Consider the following 21723-nt stretch of genomic DNA (forward strand, 5'->3'; position numbering starts at 1 on the left):
TGTTTGTATATGTATGTATAAGTGTATGTATGTAAATGTATGTATGTATATATATGTATATATACATATATGTATATATATATAGATGTGTGCGTGTATATATGTATGTGTATATATATAGATGTGTATGTATATATATATATATATATATATATATATATATATATATATATATATATATATATATATATATATATATCATTGTTTTGAATTGTGGTGTTGTCAGAAGTTAATCCATAACTCTTTTTGTTTGTTCGTACATTATGTTCCAACCCACTCGCTGTTTCGTTGAACTTAAAAAGTACCTCCCAGAATTTGGCCTGAGTGTGCAAAAAAACAGTTTTAAAAGACAGGGGAGTCTAATTTAGAGTGGGGAAAAGAACACAACAAAGTGAGCCACGCGTTAGCTCTTAGCCAGTCAACATCCTGGGTAAGGAACACTAAATCTGACTTCCTATGGACCATTGGTCAACTAGCTGATGGCTGACCAATCAGGGAGCTTGTCGGTGTCTAGTCTGGATGTAGGGGAAAGGTCTCACAGAAAACCTTGCAGCCCTCCCCCCCAAATAAGAACACCGGGTTCTATAGAAAGACATTTTTTGTCCCGTGAGGTGTTGTTGTTTTGTGCTGCTCTTGGTTCAATTTTTGGCAAAGAGATTGTTTTGTGACCTAATACTGCTGAGCTGGCAAATTTGCCCACTGGGAAAAAGGTGAAAACAATTAAGCTGACTTATGTTTACATTTTGCTCTATCGACCAGCGAGGAGTTTTCATAAATCCATAATGAAATCCGGTGTAAAGAACAATGTTTACTATCTGGTCTCATGCGATACTACTTCCTGGTATTCTGTGGGACGATTCCAACTCATGAATTGCAACAGTCTGGCCTCTGATTTCACTTCAAAACAGTTTCCTAAACAGCATGTTCCTAAAAACAGCAGGGTATTCCTGTTGTTTAGAGGATCTTTGACTATGGCCTTTCTGCAGTTGGCCCTGATAACATATTGACGATCTTCGACTGATAAGTGTTAATGCAGTAGATTCCCAAACATAGCAGCGTTCCTGTAATGTTGAGGGCCTTTTGACATTTGGCATTTATGCAGTAGATTCCTAAAAAATGCTGGGTGGTCCTGTCACAAAGAAGATCTTCAACTTGTTTTTTTGGCAGTAGGTCCTTAAAACAACAGAAACTTGTAATATATAGATATCATTGAGGGAGCGGCATGGCGTAGTGGGTAGAACGGCCGGCCAGAAACCTGAGGGTTGCAGGTTTCGCTTCCCACCTATTGACATCCAAAAAATCACTGCCGTTGTGTCCTTGGGCAGGACACTTCACCCTTTGCCCCCGGTGCCGCTCACACTGGTGAATGAATGATGTTGGTCGGAGGGCAAACTGGCAGCCACGCTTCCGTCAGTCTACCCCAGGGCAGCTGTGGCTACTGATGTAGCTTACCACCACCAGGTGTGAATGAATGTTGAGTCCCACTTCTCTGTGAACGCTTTGAGTGTCTAGAAAAGCGCGATATAAATCTAAGTTATTATTATTATTGACTGAGGATCTTAGACACACTGATATTCCTAAAACATCGAAACACACCTATCAGAGTAAGGATCTTTGAAATATAAAGTTTTCACAGTAGGTTAAAAAAACGGCAGTGCTCCTGGTATATAGAGGAACTTCAACTAGCTTTTTTTGCAGCAGGTTCTTGAAAACGGTAGTGGGTCTTTGACAAATTTTTTTGCAGCACATTCATAAAAACGGCAGAGTACTACTATCGCACAGAGGATGTTTGGTTTGTGTTTTTGTAGGTCCTTAACAACAGCCCAAGACTCCTGCTTTCCCATCCATCCATCCATTTTGTACCGTTTATTCCCTTTGGGGTCGTGGGGGGCGCTGGAGCCTATCTCAGCTACAATCGGGCAGAAGGTGGCGTACACCCTTGACAAGTCGCCATCTCATCACAGAGACTCTTGCTTGATGGAGGGGTTTTTGTGTTGTTGGCAGTAAGTCCATAAAAAGAGCAAATGACCTTTGACTGTCTTTTCTGCAGCATATTTCTAAAAAAGCAGAGCACACATATCATAATGATCTTAGACTTCTGATTTGCGTGTTTGCAGTAGATTTTTAAAATGTGCAAAGTGCTCCTGTCACACAGAGGAGCTTTGGCTCGTGTTTGTGGCAGTAGGTCCTTGAAAACAAGAGAAAACTTATAATATAAAGGTATCTTTGACAAGATGTTTTGCAGTAGATCCCTGCCTGTCATATTGAGGGTCTTAGACAAGCTGATATTCCTGAAAAAAAAAAACAGCAGAACACACTTATCATCGTAAGAATCTTTGAAATCTAACGTTTTTACAGTAGGTTCTAAAAAACTGCAAGGTGTCTGTCATACGAGGATCTTTGACTCGTTTTTTTGCAACGCATTCATAAAACCGGCAGCGTACTCCTGTTTGGTTTGTGTTTTTGTCAGTAGGTCCTTAAGAACAGCCCAAGACTCCTGCTATATGGATGGTTTTGGAATTGCGTTGTTGGCAGTAAGTCCATAAAAAGATGAAAAAGATCTTTGACGGTCTTTTCTGCAGCCTATTCCTAAAAACGTAGAGCACACCTATCCTAATAAGGATCTTAGACTTCTGATTCGCGTGTTTGCAGTAGATTTCTAAAAAGCACGCCTGTCACACAGAGGAGCTTTGACTTCTGTGTCCGGCAGTAGGTACTTAAATACAGCAGTGGGCCGGTCATATAAGGATCTTTAACAAGTTTTTTTTTGCGGTACATTGCTAAAAACAAGTAAGCCCTCCATGTTCAAACAAACAGAGGTCTTCTGTCATAAAGAGGATCTTTAACTTGTGTTTTATGCCGTAAATCCTGAAAAACCATAGATACTCATGCTATATAAAGTTTTCTGTCTTGGTATTGCCAGTAAAGCCCTAAAAACTGCCATGCTCCTCTATTATAAAGGTCTTGTGACTGGCTTTTTTTGCAGCAGATTCCTAAATAACGGTGGAATGCGCTTGTCATATTGAGGATCTTAGACAAGTTTTTATTGCCGCATATTCATAAAAATAGCCTGGCACATCTATCATATTAGGGATAATTTACATCTGACTCAGCTTTATGTCTGTCATGTGAGAATCTTTGGCTATTTTTTGCAGCACATTCCTAAAAACAGCACAGTACTTGTGTCACTTAGAGGATTTTTTCGACGTGTGTTTTTGTCAGTGGGTCCTTAAAAACAGCAGACTGCTCCTCTCACATAGAAGATCTTTGACTTGTTTTTGGTCAGTAAGTTCTAAAAAAAAAAACAGCAGCAAACTCATTGCTATTGAGGATTTTTTGGGAAGGTCTCTAACAGCAGAATGTGCTTGACATATTGAGGATATTAGACTTTTTTTTTTTCAGCATAGTCCTAAAAATAGCATAGCACATCTATCCTGTTGGGGATATTTAACACCTGAATCGTGTGTATACAGTAGATTTCTCAAAACAGCAAAGCGCTCCTGGAGTAAAAATGATCATTATCTAGATGTTTGATAGTTTGTGCTTAAAACGGCTTTATGTCTGTCATGTGAGAATCTTTGGCTATTTTTTGCAGCACATTACTTGTGTCACAACGAGGATGTTCGACGTGTTTGTTTTTTTTGTCAGTAGGTCTTTGAAAACAGCAGAGTGCTCCTCTCGCGTAGAGGATCTTTGACTTGTTTTTGGACAGTAAGTTCTAAAAAATTACAGCAGCAAACCCATTGCTACGGAGGATTTTTTGGGGCAGGTCCCTAACAGCAGAATGTGTCTGACATATTGAGGATATTACACTATTTTTGTGCAGTGTATTCCTAAAAACAGCACAGCACATATATCATATTAGGGATATTTAACACCCGAATCGGGTATATACAGTAGATTCCTAAAAACAGCAAAGCGCTTCTGGACTATAAAGGATCTTTAAATAGATTTTTGACAGATTTGTGTCTGTAATGTGAGGATCTTTGGCTATCCTTTGCATGAGCACATTCCTAAAAACAGCACATTACTTGTGTCACAAAGAGGATGTTCGACGTGTTTTATTGTCAGTAAGTCCTTGAAAACAGCAGAATGCTCCTCTCACGTAGAGGATCTTTGACTTGTTTTTGGTCAGTAAGTTCTAAAAAAAACCAGCAGCAAACCCATTGCTACACAGAGGATTTTTGATTTGTTTTTGGCAGGTCACTAACAACAGTATAATGTGCCTGTCATAATGAGGATCTTATACAAATTACTCATGATCAGGAATTAGATTACTAAAAACAGCCACGCTTCTGTCATATTGAGAATATGTGATTACCTTATAGTAGATCCCAGATAGAATATGCCTCTCATATTGAGGATCTTGGACTGGTATGTTTTTGGATCATATTCCTAAAAACAGCATAGCACACCTGTCATTAAGGATTTTTGCCTTCTGACCCGGGGTTAATACAGTCAAATACTAAAAACAGCAGAGGATATTTTAAATAGCTATGTTTGTAGTAGGTCCTTATAAACCACACAGTGCACTTGTCATATAGGGCAGTAATTCCCTAACTGGTGGTCAACCCAACAGTGGTAGCAGGTCTAGGTAGAGATGAGACGCTTGAGGATAAGTCAAGATTACATAGAGGATCTTTGACTCGCATTAGGAGTGCTTCGGTTTACATTTATTACAGATGACCAAGTTTTAGTCACAAAAATACAATTTAGTGCTTCCATCAAATTGAGAATCTTTGACTACCTTATAGCAGTAGATCCCTGTTAGTAGAATATGCCTGTCATATTGGGGATCTTAGACTTGTTTGTTTTTGGAACATATTCCTAAAAACAGCCAAGCACACCTGTCATTAAGGATCTTTGCCTTCTGCCTCGTGTTAATACGGTGGATTCCTAAAAACGGTAGAGGATATTTAAATAGCTTTGTTTGCAGTAGGTCTTTAAAAACCGCACAGTGCCCGTCTTATAGGGCAGTGATTCCCCAACTGGTGGTCAACCCAACAGTGGTAGCAGGTCTTAACTAGAAGATTACATAGAAGATCTTTGACTCGCGTTAGGAGTGCTTCAGTTTACATTTATTACAGATGACCAAGTTTTAGTCTGCCTTCCGCCCGAATTTAGCCACAAAAATACAATTTCGTGCTTCCGTCAAATTGAGAATCTTTGACTACCTTATAGCAGTAGATCACTGATAGTAGAATATGGCTGTTGTATTGGGGATCTTTGACTAGTTTGCTTTTGGAAAATATTCCTAAAAACCGCATAGCACACCTGTCATTAAGGATCATTGCCTTGTGACTCGTGTTAATACAGTAGATTCTTAAAAACGGTAGAGGATATTTAAATAGCTTTGTTTGCAGTAGGTCCTTAAAAACCGCAGTGGCCTATAGATTCCCCAACTGGTGGGCAACCCATCAGTGGTAGCAGGTGTCAAATACATACATACATTTGTGGAGACTATTAGGCTCTTGCCTTTCGATTTACTCTTTGCACACTTCCTAGTCACGTGACCGCCACAGTCCAATCAGCTGTAGTTTTGTGCCAGTAGCCGGAAGTGACTAGTATGCTCTTGCCAAGCTCCCGAAGAGTAAACAAGAGCAAGAAAATGCCAGTCACTTCCGGCCAGTAAATAGAAAGGCAAGAGCCTAATAGTCTCCACAAATGTATGTATTTGACACCTGTGTTACACAGGTCTTAATTGTGTAGATATGAGACACGTGAGGATGAGTCAAGATTACATACAGGATCTTTGAATAGCAATAGGAGCACTTTGGTTTACATTTATTACTAATGACCAAGTTGTAGTCTGCCTTTGCCCGAATTTAGCCACAAAAACCCAATTTACAGTTGCCCGCAATGGTACAAGTGATAGTCGCCTGGGTTGGTCATTGTTACTGTCAACAGCAATATTCCCTTGAAGTCTATTCAAGCAAAACTCTCCTACATTTTTAACATTCAGGTTTGGCGGTTGAAAATAGCGTAGGTTGAATGAAGTAAGGCTTTGTATTTGGTCAGTAGACTTAAACTTGGAACATTTGATGCCTTTTTAAAAACTTAAGCTGCTGTTTGAGCAGCTTGCGCACAACTAGAGAGAGCCCCTTTTGTTGACTTAACACTTCCAACCTGACAAACAGAATAAAAGTTTGGGATGTGTGCACTGCTGAGCCGTCACGCAGGCGTTGTGTACGGATATCATAATGAGCTGAGTCAGCTGATCCGGGTCCAAGTGTGACGCAAAGGGAGAGCTGTCTTTGTTTTTCAAAAAATACTTTACTATCTTTAACCAATTACGTCTACCAGTCAAGAGACAACACAGCAATGTTGTGATAAAAATAAGTTTTAAATGTATCAAGAGAAAAAAAAACCCAGGTCCAGTAAACATGACAGGTTACCAAATTGGGTGCATTAACAAAAAGGATAAAACTCCTTGAGGAAAATCTACAAATGGCATTATGGACAGATCCACCACATTTGAACATCATAGACATCTACATTTAGCGTACCAACACGGTTGACCCAGTGTGTCTGAAGACAAACGTTGCCATTTAAAAATACACTTCATAAAAATCAAAGAGTTAGTAACCGGGGTGGTTGGAAAAAGGCAGGTCAACATGGTCAATTAGCGATACATGAACTAACGATTAAGTTGTACATGCTGCCTAGCCTTAGCAGCTCTATGCCTCACTGTCCATGTGCTTTAGTTCATTTAGTCACCAAAGGAAACAAATAAGGGGGGAAGGGACAAAGAGGGGTGGGTGTCAGACATGGCTCGAAAACAGTTACAAAAGCCAATCCCTTCTAAAGACGAGGGGAAGGTACCCTGCCATGACCCGAGGGGAACTACAAAAATACATGACTTAACCGTTTTAAGTCGACCAGCCAACTTGAAGCCATTTAAAAATGCAGGTTAACGCATCTCAATGGGGAGGAGGGGAGGAGTGAAGGGATAAAATACAGTACTAGTTAAAAGAAAAGATCAATTTAAGTGGGGTGAGTGGGGGGGCGCGTCAATCCAAGACTCGCGTCTTCAGTAATCCGCGGGCTCCTCGCCCTCCTCGCTCAGCAAACAGGTGCGTATGAGCGCCTCAGTGACGCCGTACGGGTCGCAGTTGGCCGATGGGCGGCGGTCCTCGAAGTAGCCTTTCTTCTCCTGGCCCACGTTGCGGGGGATGCGGATGCTGGCGCCGCGGTTGGCCACGCCCGCTGAAAACTCGTTGATGTTGGAGGTTTCGTGGTGGCCCGTGAGGCGGCGGGCGTTGTCCAGGCCACCTTTGGGGTCGTAGGCACGGATGTGGTAGCTGTGCCTCCTGCCCAGCTTCTCAATGGAGTCCTCAATGGCTCTGGGAGGAAGACAGAAAAGGAGTTCAGTGACGACGACTTGTACAAACACAGCTGGTCACAATAAGCTAGTAATTGATTTGCAAATATACTTTACATGCATTGAACATTTTTACTTTGTTGAGATACAAACACTGCACTTTTTTTAAAGCATATTCTACACCATTTTTCTCCTGAATTAGACATTGTCAAACATACAAACAGCTAAATTAACTAAAAATATAGTATTGGCCAAACCAATCAGACCATGCTGTTTAATATTGTGGCCACTAATTGGCTCAGCTTCAGGCAGCATTACTATAATGCAGTGGTTCTCCAATGGGGGTACATGTACCCCTGGGGGTACTTTAAGGTATGCCAAGGGGTACATGAGATTTTTTTTAAATATTCTAAAAATTGAAACAATTAAAAAAATATTTATTAAATATATTTATTGAATAATACTTCAACAAAATATGAATGTAAGTTCATAAAGTGTGAAAATAAATGCAGCAATGCAATATTCAGTGTTGACAGCATGACTTTTTGTGGACATGTTCCATAAATATTGATGTTAAAGATTACTTTTTTTGTGAAAAAAAAATGTTTAGAATTAAGTTCATGAATCCAGATGGATCTCTATTACAATCCCCAAAGAGGGCACTTTAAGTTGATGATTACTTCTATGTGTAGAAATCTTTATTATAATTGAATCACTTGTTTATTTTTCAACTTGTTTCTAGTTATTTTTATATCTTTTTTTCCAAATAGCTCATGAAAGACCACTACAAATGAGCAATATTTTGCACTGTTATACAGTTTAATAAATCAGAAACTGATGACAGTGCTGTATTTTACTGCCTTATCTTTTTTTTCAACCAAAATTGCTTTGCTCGGATTAGGGGGTACTTTAATTAAAACATTTTTCACACAGGGTACATCACTGAAAAAAGGTTGAGAACCACTGCTATAATGGATTAAGAGTGTAAAGGAGACTAAAGTATGTTATTTCATGTCTAAAAAGGGCTCTCATATTGTTGAAAAATGAATATGAAAAGCAAATCTGGAAAAAAATAAATAAAAATGAAATACCGTATTTTTCGGACTATAGGTCGACGTTTTTTTTTTTTTTCATAGTTTGGCCGTGGGTGCGACTTGTGTGAAATTAACACATTACCGTAAAATATCAAATATTTATATCGTTCGCGACGAAGAAAACGTCCGCAATCATCACTCACACGCCAACCAATAAGAATTTGGCGGGGGCGGGTCATGGCAGAAGTGCAATGTGGGTCATGATATGCTAACTGCTAAATGTTACTGCCGGCGCTATTAAATTGGATCACATCAAAATTGGCGGAAACTTATGAAAACTGAAAAGGACTGAACTAAAATGGCACCGAAAAGGAAATCATATACTGAAGATTACAAGCTAGACGTAGTGAAATATGCTGCAGAGAACAGCAATCGAACAACAGAAAGAAAGGACGCTAGCGGGGCGCATACCAGAGGCGACACCGAGAAAGAAGAATTCATCGGCTTTAGCGATCCGGACTAACAGATTGTTTGGTAAACGTATGTGTTATAGTTATTTGAATGACTCTTGCCATGATGTGTTGCGTTAACATACCAGGAACCTTCTTAGTTGGTTATTTGTGCGTCATAAGGCGTATACTTATTCAGCCTGTTCACTATTCTTTATTTATTTTAAATTTCCTTTCAAATGTCTGTATTTGGTGTTGGGTTTTATCAAATAAATTTCCCCCCAAAAATGTGACTTATACTCCACTGCGACGTATATATAATTTTTTCCTTCTTTATTGTGCATTTTCGGCTGGTGCAACGTATCTTCCGGAGCGACTTATAGTCCGAAAAATACGGTAATGATTCCTACTTTGCGGAAATTAAATCGTAGTCATGTCCGGAAACAATTAAAAGCAATAAACGGGATTAATCTCGAGAGGGACAAGCGGTTAAAAAAAAAAAATCGATGGACTGTACAGTTTATAATAAAAACATCAGTTGTATTATTTCCTAAGTAGTTTGCATTTGGCTTTGTTGGTTCTGTGTTGTGCAAGTTGCTCAAGTAGATAGGTTTTCACTTTCTCATGCACTCAAATCCTTTTACAGTAGCTTATTTTCACACAGAATGCCTTGTAAACTATTTGTTAAATAGCAACACATGATATAATCCAATACAAACAGATTATAGTATTTAATCATAATGAGCATAACAGCGTAACATTCCAAAGGCTCCCCCCCCAGTTTCCTGGTGTAGTACAACTAGAATTCTAAATATAGGTCAGTTACTGTACTGTACACCTTTTATATTATAAACTGCTAATATGGGTTGAATTAACTACATATTACTACTCCTTTTTTGGTACAGGTGAAAATAAACCTATTTGAATGTCTCCCCTGCTATGCAGTTATATCCTATAGAGTAATAGATCCTTTATTTCTTTCAACTCACTTTAGTCCACCTTCTTCTCTCATCTCCTTGGTGCTAAAGTTTGTGTGGCAGCCGGCACCGTTCCAGTTGCCAGGGATGGGCTTGGGGTCAAAGGAGGCGATGACGCCAAAGTCTTCGCAGACACGGTGCAGGATGAAGCGCGCCACCCACAGGTGATCGCCCATGTTGATCCCTTCGCATGGGCCAACCTGGAACTCCCACTGCAAGCGGACCACCAAGATTAACTCAAAACATGAACTCGCAGTGTGAAGACAACTATTCTTACCTGAGCAGGCATCACTTCTGCATTAGTGCCACAAATCTGAACCCCAGCATAAAGGCAAGCTCTATAATGGGCTTCCACGATATCTCTTCCATAGGCTTTGTCTGCTCCCACGCCACAGTAGTATGGGCCTTAGAAGAATCAAATTACACATCATATTTTTGTTACATTCATATATAACTAGCTAGGGTCTCACCTTGAGGCCCCGGGAATCCATTAGAGGGCCAGCCAAAGGGGTGCCCATCCGTGCCCAGGATGGTATACTCCTGCTCCATTCCAAACCAGGGAACTTGGTCCTCTACCATTTTCATCACCTTACTGCAAGTGATTCGGAGGTTGGTTTCTGCACAAAAACAAGTCAAGCATGTTACACTGACAATAAGGACTTCTGTTGCAAATCAGTCACGCTTATTTCTCCTCCACGTGAGCAACACAGCATTAATACTGTGCACAAACGTCTCAGTTTTCCCTCTGGAGGCCTGCAGCAGTGTGCGTGTGAAGGTGTGCGGTTGGCGCGATTGTCTGAGCATCCACCCTCCTAATGAGGAGCATGCTACTCTAAAACAAACATCAAGGCCCTACTTGTTCACACATGCAGGCCAGAGACGTGACATCTGTCTGACCATCTGCTTTAGGCCGGGAAGAGGTCACTGTGAGGTCAGCTGGCCCCGTATTGTGTAGATCTCATTTCCAAAGTGTGGCACAGGGCCATTATGTTGTAAAATGAAATTTAAGCAACAACCACAAATGAAATAGAATTTTCATGTACTTTACCAACAACACAAGGCTAAAATGTTTTCTTCAGGTATATATATATATATATATATATATATATATATATATATATATATATATATATATATATATATATATATATATATATATATATATATATATATATATATATATATATATATATATATATATATATATATATATATATATATATATATATATATATATATATATATATATATATATATATATATATATATATATATATATATATATATATATATATATATATATATATATATATATATATAGTATTTTTTTTTCGGACTATAAGTCGCAGTTTTTTTCCATAGTTTGGCCAGGGCTGGGACTTATACTCAGGAGCGACTTATGTGTGAAATTATTAACACAATAAGATTAAATGGGATTCAGCGATTAGGAGTGACAGATTGTTTGGCAAACATATAGTATGTTCTATAGGTTATAGTTATTTGAATGACTCTTACCATAATATGTTACGTTAACATACCAGGCACGTTCTCAGTTGGTTATTTGTGCGTCCTATAGCGTACACTAATTCAGCCTGTTCACTATTCTTTATTTCAAATTGCCTTTCAAATGTCTATTGTTGGTGTTGGGTTTTATGAAGTATATTTATTTCCCCCAAAAATGCGACTTATACTCCAGTGCGATTTTATATGTTTTTTCCCTTCTTTATTATGCATTTTCGGCAGGTGTGACTTATACTCCGAAAAATACGTTTTTTTATATATATGAAAAGTTTTAATCTTTTGATATATTTTATGCATAACAGATGTTAAAACTTATCTGATCCAATGTGTCTGATATATATATATATATATATATATATATATATATATATATATATATATATATATATATATATATAAAAAAATAATGTATCAAAAAGATTTAAACTTTTCACATCAAGTGAAATAATTGTATGCACATATATGTGCATTGCAAGCCGCATCATAATCATCAGTCTAGTTTGGAATGTGTTTACTTCAGATTGGTAAAACATTGATATCTTCCTAAATAAATGACATTAATTGGTTAAATTAAACATTTGTACTATTTTGGAACTTTTGAGGGAACTACACTTAAACTATTGTGAAAAAAGTTGCTTCAAAAGATAAAACAAGCAATTTCTGTGGTTCGTCGTCATACCTGCAGGCATGCGGTTGTACTTGAGCACTTCACAGAGGACCAGCTTGTTCGGATCTTTGCGGAAGGGGTCGCGGAACATGGCAGCAGGGATGAGATACATGTCGCTGTTGGAGCCTTCAGCTTGGTAAGTGCTGGACCCGTCAAAGTTCCATTCAGGTAGTTCTAAATCACACAGATGTTATTGTATCAAATTGACAGACAATCTCCGATTATTTTCCGACTTACCTTCAACGCTTTTGGGATTAAAATCCAAGGTCCTGGTTTTACACCGCAGCCCCTCGCCAGTTCCGTCAACCCAGATGTACATGGCCTGGACTTTATCTCCCTGGGGGAGCTCCAAGTACTGCTGCTTGATGACTTTGCTCAAGCTTGCGCTTGAGGACACGGCCATCTTTTATTTCCTACTATAACACACCTGTGCACAAGATGAGGATAGTAGGTGAGAATAAGTGCCTCTAGGGGGCGCAAAAAAACAAAAAAAGCCACCATTGTTCCCGTTTTCCAGAAAAACAAGACATTATCAGCTCGTAAGGACACTGGAAATGATTAAAATGTGTCAATTAATGGATAAATCGAATCATTGTCTGGTACATTTTATGATTTATGAACGCCTCATTCATAATATAATGGCTATTTGTATTTTATCGAGGCTCGCGCCTAAATGGTTGAAGATCGGCTACAAAAACAACGAAAAAGTCCTATTTACATCCTGTTGACTGAATCTAGCTGTAACCATGGTTACTACACGAGTGAAGAAATATTACGTCATCCATACTGCATTAGCTTCCTCGACGTCATCCAACTTGATAACCAGTCTCAAAAACGTTACTAATCCCGAACACTGGAATGGAATAAACCATGATGCAGAATAAAATACAAAATTTAGAAAAAATGTTCGTACGAAAGTTTAAAAATTACAATACTGGTGCCGTAGTTTGAAAAATGAACATGTCGAGAAAAATGACCAAAAATGGAAAATAAAGTGGATATATTACCTGGCGAGACGGGAAAATTGAAATAAAAACTAAAGGACTGTCGGGTCCAATATGCCGTCTTGTGTTGAACCGTTAGTACCTCTAACATTCTCCGGTACTGAAGCGCCAAGAACCACCTCATTTATAAGGAAGTGTTTTAGATCTGGCCGTTTCTGATTGGTCCAAAGCGCTAAGGCTGCTGTGAGTGACAGCTCAGGCAGGTCGCTCATTGGTCAATATCCACCAAAGTCCCGCCCAGTTTTGGAACGGTTTTGCCTCGTGGTAGCACCGTGTTCCTCTTCCTCTTCCTCTCACGCAGACTCCCTCTTGTCCCCTTCTCACACTAACACACTCCCAAATAAGATGAATCGACCGCTTTTTTTTTGTCTCGTCTTTGAAGAAAACGGCGGTGTAAAGGTGCTGGACGGGAAACCCAATATCCACCTCGACGGGGACAGAACCGCTCGGCAAGACTTCTGGGTTTAAGACGCCATCAAGTGGTCGAACCCGGTAACTGCACTTGTACTGGTTTGAATGGGAGAGGTTATGTAATTTCACCATGACACCCCCCGCCCCCACTTGGTGGTTTTCATGTGAGCAGATCATGTGGAACTTATATGTTGCATGTGGGAGAGAGCACACATGCTAACTATCCAAGACATGCACATATTTAGTGCAGTTTTGCAGCATCGTCGTTTCTTGCAGTGACTCCCAACTATTCTTTATGGTTATTAATACAAGTTATATAATCAAAAGTCCCCTTTGACAAATGCTCTGGTGACCACAATGACGGCCTGATTGCTATCACCTCCAACATTTGCGTCACCTGCACAAAAGGCATCCATTTATTTAGTGCAGTTTTGCACCAACTCCCAACTATTCTTTATGGTTATTAATACAACGTATATAATCAAAAGTCCCCTTTGAGGAATGGTATGGCGAACACCATAAAGGCCCTGATTGCTATCACCTCCAACATTAGCGACACCTGCACAAAAGGCATCCATTTATTTAGTGCAGTTTTGCAGCAACTCCCAATTATTCTTTATGGTTATTAATACAAGTTATATAATCAAAAGTCCCCTTTGAGAAATGCTCTGGTGACCACGATGACGGCCTGATTGCTATCACCTCCAACATTAGCGACACCTGCACAAAAGGCATCCATTTATTTATTGCAGTTTTGCAGCATAGTCGTTTATTGCAGTAACTCCCAACTATTCTTTGTGGTTATTAATACAAGTTATATAATCAGAAGTCCCATTTAAGTAATGCTCTTGTGACCACGATGAAGGCCCTGATTGCTATCACCTCCAACATTAGCAACATCTGCACAAAGGGCATCCATTTATTTAGTGCAGTTTTGCAGCATAGTCGTTTATTGCAGTAACTCCCAACTATTCTTTATGGTTATTAATACAAGTTATATAATCAAAAGTCCCCTTTGAGCAATGCTCTGGTGACCACGATGAAGGCCCTGATTGCTATCACCTCCAACATTAGCGACACCTGCACAAAAGGCATCCATTTATTTAGTACAGTTTTGCAGCAACTCCCAACCATTCTTTATGGTTATTAATACAAGTTATATAATCAAAAGTCCCCTTTGAGTAATGCCCTGGTGACCACGATGAAGGCCCTGATTTCTATCACCTCCAACATTAGCGACACCTGCATAAAAGGCATCCATTTATTTAGTGCAGTTTTGCAGCATCGTCGTTTATTGCAGTGACTCCCAACTATTCTTTATGGTTATTAATACAAGTTATACAATCAAAAGTCCCCTTTGAGAAATGCTCTGGTGACCACGATGAAGGCCCTGATTGCTATCAGCTCCAACATTAGTGACACCTGCACAAAAGGCATCCATTTATTTAGTGCCGTTTTGCAGCAACTCCCAACTATTATTTATGGTTATTAATACAAGGTGTATAATCAAAAGTCCCCTTTGAGAAATGCTCTGGCGACCACGATGAAGGCCTGATTGCTATCACCTCCAACATTATCGACACCTGCACAAAAGGCATCCACTTATTTACTGCAGTTTTGCAGCATAGTCGTTTATTGCAGTAACTCCCAACTATTCTTTGTGGTTATTAATACAAGTTATATAATCAGAAGTCCCATTTAAGTAATGCTTTTGTGACCATGATGAAGGCCCCGATTGCTATCACCTCCGACATTAGCGACACCTGTACAAAAGGCATCCATTTATTTAGTGCAGTTTTGCAGCATAGTCATTTATTGCAGTAACTCCCAACTAGTATTTATGGTTATTAATACAAGTTATATAATCAAAAGTCCCCTTTGACTAATGCTCTGGTGACCACGATAAAGGCCCCGATTGCTATCACCCCCAACATTATCGACACCTGCACAAAACCCATCCATTTTCTGCAACGCTTATCGCCCTATCAGGGCAGCTAGGGACCTATCCTAGCTGACTTTTGGTTCCAACTAGCACTATTAGGAATGATATTCCCACCTACGGACAATGTTTAGTCTCCAATTAGCCTAGAATGCATGTCAAACCTTAAAAGCCTGACTATGAGGCAGAACATCTGCCTTCATTTCACTAAAATGCTCAGTTTGTATGTTATATATTAAATAGAAACTAAAGCAAGTGGTTTGGCACCCCAGAATATATCACGTCTAGGGTCTCCAGTTTCCCTAAAATACGCTTTTTTGGGGCATACTTTGTGAATTTCCTGCTAACCACAGACCCCACTTATTCTAAAAACCATATAGGAACTAAGAATGTTGAAATTTAGCAGGTTCTAATAATGTTTTTCATATTTTTTCTGAAGCTGCTGACCTAAAGGTATGCCAGCATACCAAGGACAGCCTCCGCAATGTATAGGATTAAAATGGCCTTTCAGTAATTAGGTAGGAAATTGGACGACCTTCCCGTGTGGATTTTTTGGAGTCTCTGAGCTCAAATTGTACTGACCTAGAATCCTTACATGACACTTCAGCAGAAATTTTTGTGGTGTGTCTTTGTTCATCCCGTGTTTTTTGTAGTTCCAGATGAGCTGACCTCTTTATGTTGCTATGAAAACCACCCCCTTTAACATGCTGACGAAGGTTAATTACACTGTTGATCTCCCCTTTCACATTTGTAATTCATATCCCTGCATCTTTCCCAGCTAATTTAAACTGACCTTCTTCTTTTATGGCGTTTTTTTGCAGACAATATGTTGGTATACAGCTCCCCCTTTTGGACACAATGACAATGAGGACTCCCACACGTTTAAAAAGCGCCTCACACAGAGGTCAGTAGTTTGTCCCAGAATTACTTATTGCAATTTGAGTTAAAGAGCATTTTTATTTTTACAGTATGCATATGTTGTAGCTAGAAATTACACCTGAAAGTGCTGGAGTACACTTACAAATTGTAATACAAATATTAATTGATCCTGCTATTTTATCATATTTTACTGTATTTTTGCCCAAATGGTTACGTGTGCAAAATGATGCATCTACATTTTGTCAATATTATACATGTAGCTATACATAAGGGTTTTCAGCTGTACCTGTCAACATTTGCATGGAAAATAAGGGTACATTTCCCAGAAAATAAGGGAAAATATCCTCTTGTCGATCATAAAAAGCCTCCAGTACGTGTCAACAATCGCATTTGAAGAAACAAGGTACATTTTCCGGCAAATACATGTAATGGAAATTCCCCAGTCCCCACACCAGGCAAGAAAAAAAATTCCGGCGGGGGTGGGAATACCTATTGTCCTCACAGATTGCTGTGGCTCTGAAGTTAAAATACAGGAAAACCTTTAAACAGGAGGGCGACGAGAAAGAAGGGCAAACTGGGGTAGTTTTCCGTGAAAAGGGGTATAGGTGGAGGCTCCTGTGCCCTTGTTGTTTTTGTTTTTGTTTATTCATTTAATTTAGGAAGTAGGTACTAAAAACATTACATTTTAACTTAAACACAACAAAAATAAGCATATTAAATATGTTTTATTAGGGCTCTCAAAAATATCGAGTTACTTATGTGATTAATCACAAAAAATATCGCTTTCATCATGTACTGCATTAGGGCTGTTAAACCATAAAATACTTAATTGGGATTCATTGCAGTTGTTCAGTTAACTCAAAATTAGTTATGACTATTCGCATGACATACATTTTTGCCAACATCAATAAGTGTACCAGAAACAGATCATTTTCAAGTTTTTAATTAACATAACTGCTTGCTTTAATGCAATTTTTTATCTATTTTTTAAACATTATGCTTTTCTAAACAGCTCAACACAAAAATTATATTTGTGTTATGTTGTTTTTTTTTATGTCATTAAAACATGTTTTTAATGACATAAAAAAAAATCCCTGCAGTGCGTTGATGTCTTGCCAGATTTGATATTTTACAGGAACACAGAATTTTTATTCCTGCTGTAGGAGCACTTGAATTTAGAAAAGGAGGTACACTTCCATTCTAAGATACTAGTTTCATGCATTAACATCACAAAATGTGGATCGTTACAATCATGGTTTGATTGTCAAAGATGTTTGGTAATGTAATGCTTATGCTTATGATATTATGTACATTACATGTTGTGAAAATGTAATGGTATTCATATTAATGCATGGCAATGACTAAACCGTCTCTATTTATTAATAACATGTAAAATTCAGCCTGTTGAACATTCTTTAATTGAGAACTATCAATCAGACCAGGTTATAAAAGAATATACACTTTATGCTAGAAAACATTTATTTAAGTAAAAATATCACAGATTACATGACAAAATATCTTTGACAAAGCATGATCTTAGTGTAAGACGATTTTTCATTTTGTTATAGTCGTTAAACTGGATGTGACACATAGCGCTATCATCGTGAAGCTGTTGTATGCGTGCAGAGCAGTCATACAGTTCATTTTGACTGTAACTGTTCTTTACCTTAAACAGACGGCCTGAGTTTTATTACAGTCAGTGATTAGGTCAATGCATGCAATACAGCAAGACTGAGTGCTGTGATTGCTGGCAAATTTCACAAAATACCACCTGACTGGAATTTCGATGATTTGGTTTGAACAAATAAATGACGAGTATTCAGGTAAAACATTTAAAACGTGTGCTTGGATGACATTCTGACAAAATAATTGCATTTGTGTCCGAATAACCAGGGTCTTTTTTCAATGAATTAAAATGTTTTAAACAATAACCTGTGAATAAATATGATTAATCCACATTCAAAAGTTGTAATAATCATGTTAAATCCAAATTCAAAAGTGTTACTGGTCTGATTTTCAAACGTAATAATTTCACAGCACCGAGTTTTATCTATTTCTGTCATGTTGATCCACCTCTCACTCTGAGGGGTGGGAAAACAATAAATACAATTTTGAACAACTTTCATTCTAAAATAATGAAAATGGCCCAAAATTTTCAGGATATATTTTTAATGCCACTTTTTACGTGTGAGTTCCGCCTACAAAATACTAATTGACCAATAAAAAAAATCACGTTATTTGAACAATCTTTTTTTAAGTAAGAATGTAGAAAATAATAATTGGATATAAGGGTCAAGCTATAAATATAATGTATTTGCCATAATATTCTTTATATTCCCATAGTGTGGAAACTAAAGTTTCAATTAAAATCATAAAAAATTAATACAATTAGATGAAAAGTCTCAATCATATACTGTACACCCCATACAGCACAGGTGTCATATCCCCCATCCGCCCGGGGAGAGCGAAATCAATGGATGTTGAGCAGGTCTAACATGATATTGTGAAAGTCCAGTCCATAGTGATTCCAAAATCATTTTATCTGGCCCGCAAACACCTGTGTCAATAAAGTACTGAATATTTTCTCACTCAGAATAATACAATGTTTTAATTTTGACAGAAAAAATATATGCACTGCTTGAAATTGCATACCTTTCCAACTTTGATAGTATCCAATATTGCAACAAATATTACAGTATATTATACTTTCCAAACATGTTTTTGTCTAAAACATTTTAGATTGTCACTGAAGGCATCTAAACCAGTGGTCCCCAACCTTTTTGTATCCACGGACCGGTCAACGCTTAATAATTTGTACCGGCGGCCCGGGGGTGGGGGGGATCCTTTTTTTTTTTTTTTTTCTTTGTCATGAAAAAGGGATGTTTTTGTCATGAAAAAGGGAGGTTTTTGTGGTTGGTGCACTAATTGTATGTGTATATTGTGTTTTTTATGTTAATTTTATAAATAAAAAAAATATATATATATATATATTTTTTTTTTTTTAAATAAAAATGAATAAAAAATTATTCTGCGGCCTGGTACCAATCGGGCCGCGGCCCAGTGGTTGGGGACCACTGATCTAAACTATAAATGAACACGTGGAGTTATGTACTTAACAAAAAAATGTGAAATAACTAAAAACATGTTTTATATTCTAGTTTCTTCAAATAGCCACGCTTTGCTCCAATTGGTTTTTCGCACAGTCCCGGCATTTTCTCGATGAGCTTCAAGAGGTAGTCACCTGAAGTGGTTTTCACTTCACAGGTTTGCTTGAAGCTCATCGAGAGAATGCCAAGAGTGTGCAGAACAGTAATCAGAGCAAGGGGTGGCTATTTTGAAGAAACTAGAATACAAAACATGTTTTCGGTTGTTTCACATTTTTTTGTTAAATACATAACTCCTCATGTGTTCATTCATAGTTTTGATGTCTTCAGTGACAATCGACCATGTAAATAGTCATGAAAATAAAGAAAACGCATTGAATGAGGAGAAGGTGTGTCCAAGCTTTTAACCTATACTGTACATAGACCCTGGCTCAAGCACTCTCCATGAGTGACTAGTAATTAATTACAGTATGATGCATTTGCACTTTTATTTCAACGACAAAATGTTTTAAGTCTAAACTGTCACTGTTCAGTCAGTGTATTGTTTAGTTAATGCGCTAATTGCAAGCTACTTTGTGCGACAGTCTGATGGTGGTCTTAGCGCCCTTAGATGGTAAAATACGACTCTGCTCATTAAAATTCCCAGGTTATTTGTTCCACAAGTGGACATTTTCTTTATTACCTACCCTCACTTTATGTCCCAGGTGAAAGATGAAATTACATCCCACTTTTTTTTTCATTGCCACGCTGTGCTTGAGGGCACAACCCAGTGAGCCTCACCAGTCCTGTGAAGCGCTGATTTGTTTTCTGGAGTAATTAAAGACACGTGCTGCTCTGTCTTACATTACATTGTTTTCCCCTCTCAAATTAATGCATTCTTATTTGAGGAGGCCCTTTCTTTTGATTTTTCACCCAAAGTCATTTATAAAACCACTGTATCAGACTTTGACATAAAAACAGACGATGATCACCACTGAAATGTGTGGCAAAAGTGAATTGGAAATGATGGAGGTCTGAGACAGGGTATGTACTTACTACATCACAACTTGTCATGCTGTGATGAGCTTGTCTATGACATAGGTTAATAACAATTGCTTGGACGTACGACGATCACATGGCCATGACGTCAGGCATATAATACAGTACACCACCCCAAAAGTACCACCAGAGGGCAGCAGCCACTCATCTTGGATTTTCCCAGCCAGCACTGTTCATGTTGGAACAAAGCAAAAATATGGTAAAATATGGATAATACAGAAAATAAGACGGATAATACAGTTAATAATACATATAATAATAATAATACAGATAATAATACAGAACCCACCCCAAAAGGACCACCAGAGGGCAGCAGCCACTAATCTTGGATTTTCCCCGCCAGCATTGTTCATGTTGGAACAAAACAAAAATATGGATAATACAGATATTAATACAGATAACACAGATAATAATAATACCAATACTAATACAGATAATGCAGATAACAATACAGTACACCACCCCAAAAGTACCACCAGAGGACAGCAGCCACCAATCTTGGATTTTCCCCGCCAGCACTGTTCATGTTGGAAAAAAAACAAAAATATGGTAAAATATGGATAAAACAGATACTAATATAGATAATACAGATAATAATGATGCAGATCATAATACAGTACACCACTCGAAAAGTACCACTAGAGGACAGCAGCCACTCATCTTGGATTTTCCTCACATTGTTCATGTTGGAACAAAAATATGGTAAAATATGGCTAATACAGATACTACCGAAATTACAGATAATAATAATAATAATAATAATAATAATAATAATAATACAGTACACCACCCCAAAAGTACCACCACAGGACAGTAGCCACTTATCTTGGATTTTCCTCGCCAGCACTGTTCATGTTGGAACAAAACAAAAATATGGTAAAATATGGATGAGACAGATATTAATACAGATAATAATAATGCAGATAATAATACAGTACACCACTCCAAAAATACCACCAGAGGGCAGCAGCCACTCATCTTGGATTTTCCTCACATTGTTCATGTTGGAACAAAAATATGGTAAAATATGGCTAATACAGATAATACAAAAATTACAGATACTACTAATAATAATACAGATAATAATACAGTACACTACCCCAAAAGTACCACCAGAGGACAGCAGCCACTCAACTTGGATTTTCCCCGCCAGCACTGTTCATGTTGGAACAAAACAAAAATATGGTAACATGGAAAAAACAGATAATAATACAGATAATAATAATACAGATACTAATACAGTACACCACTCTAAAAGTACCACCAGAGGACAGCAGCCACTTATCTTGGATTTTCCTCACACTGTTCATGTTGGAACAAAAATATGGTAAAATAAGGCTAATACAGATCATACAGAAATTACAGATAATAATAATAAT

At 38.1% G+C, this 21723-nt stretch overlaps 1 protein-coding gene and 1 long non-coding RNA gene across 2 annotated transcripts; one reads left to right on the forward strand and one right to left on the reverse strand.

Moving 5' to 3' along the window:
* Nucleotides 1-6324: 6324 nt before the first annotated feature.
* LOC133568434 (glutamine synthetase) lies at nt 6325-13142 on the reverse strand. Its single transcript, XM_061920353.1, has 7 exons — nt 12977-13142; nt 12207-12396; nt 11982-12143; nt 10252-10398; nt 10059-10186; nt 9794-9993; nt 6325-7343 (listed from the first exon to the last, which is right to left on the reverse strand). The coding sequence occupies exons 2-7, from the start codon at nt 12370-12372 to the stop codon at nt 7031-7033; spliced, it is 1116 nt and encodes a 371-aa protein (XP_061776337.1). The 5' UTR covers nt 12373-12396; nt 12977-13142; the 3' UTR covers nt 6325-7030.
* A 102-nt stretch (nt 13143-13244) lies between these two features.
* LOC133568435 (uncharacterized) lies at nt 13245-17124 on the forward strand. Its single transcript, XR_009809607.1, has 3 exons — nt 13245-13465; nt 15977-16039; nt 16145-17124. It is a non-coding gene; the product is annotated as an uncharacterized LOC133568435 (long non-coding RNA).
* The last annotated feature ends 4599 nt before the right edge of the window (nt 17125-21723 follow it).

This window comes from Nerophis ophidion, linkage group LG14 (genome assembly GCF_033978795.1).
Source record: "Nerophis ophidion isolate RoL-2023_Sa linkage group LG14, RoL_Noph_v1.0, whole genome shotgun sequence".
In the NCBI taxonomy this organism is placed as follows: Eukaryota; Metazoa; Chordata; class Actinopteri; order Syngnathiformes; family Syngnathidae; genus Nerophis; species Nerophis ophidion.

What these genes read in the sequence shown, in the direction of transcription:
- LOC133568434 (XM_061920353.1), bottom strand. Translation starts at nt 12,372, where the DNA reads ATGGCCGTGTCCTCAAGCGCAAGCTTGAGCAAAGTCATCAAGCAGCAG. An exon ending in GTACAACCGCATGCCTGCAG is followed by an intron (nt 10,399 to 11,981) that starts GTATGACGACGA and finishes GTTTTTGTGCAG; the next exon opens with AAACCAACCTCCGAATCACT. An exon ending in TGGATTCCCGGGGCCTCAAG is followed by an intron (nt 10,187 to 10,251) that starts GTGAGACCCTAG and finishes GATTCTTCTAAG; the next exon opens with GCCCATACTACTGTGGCGTG.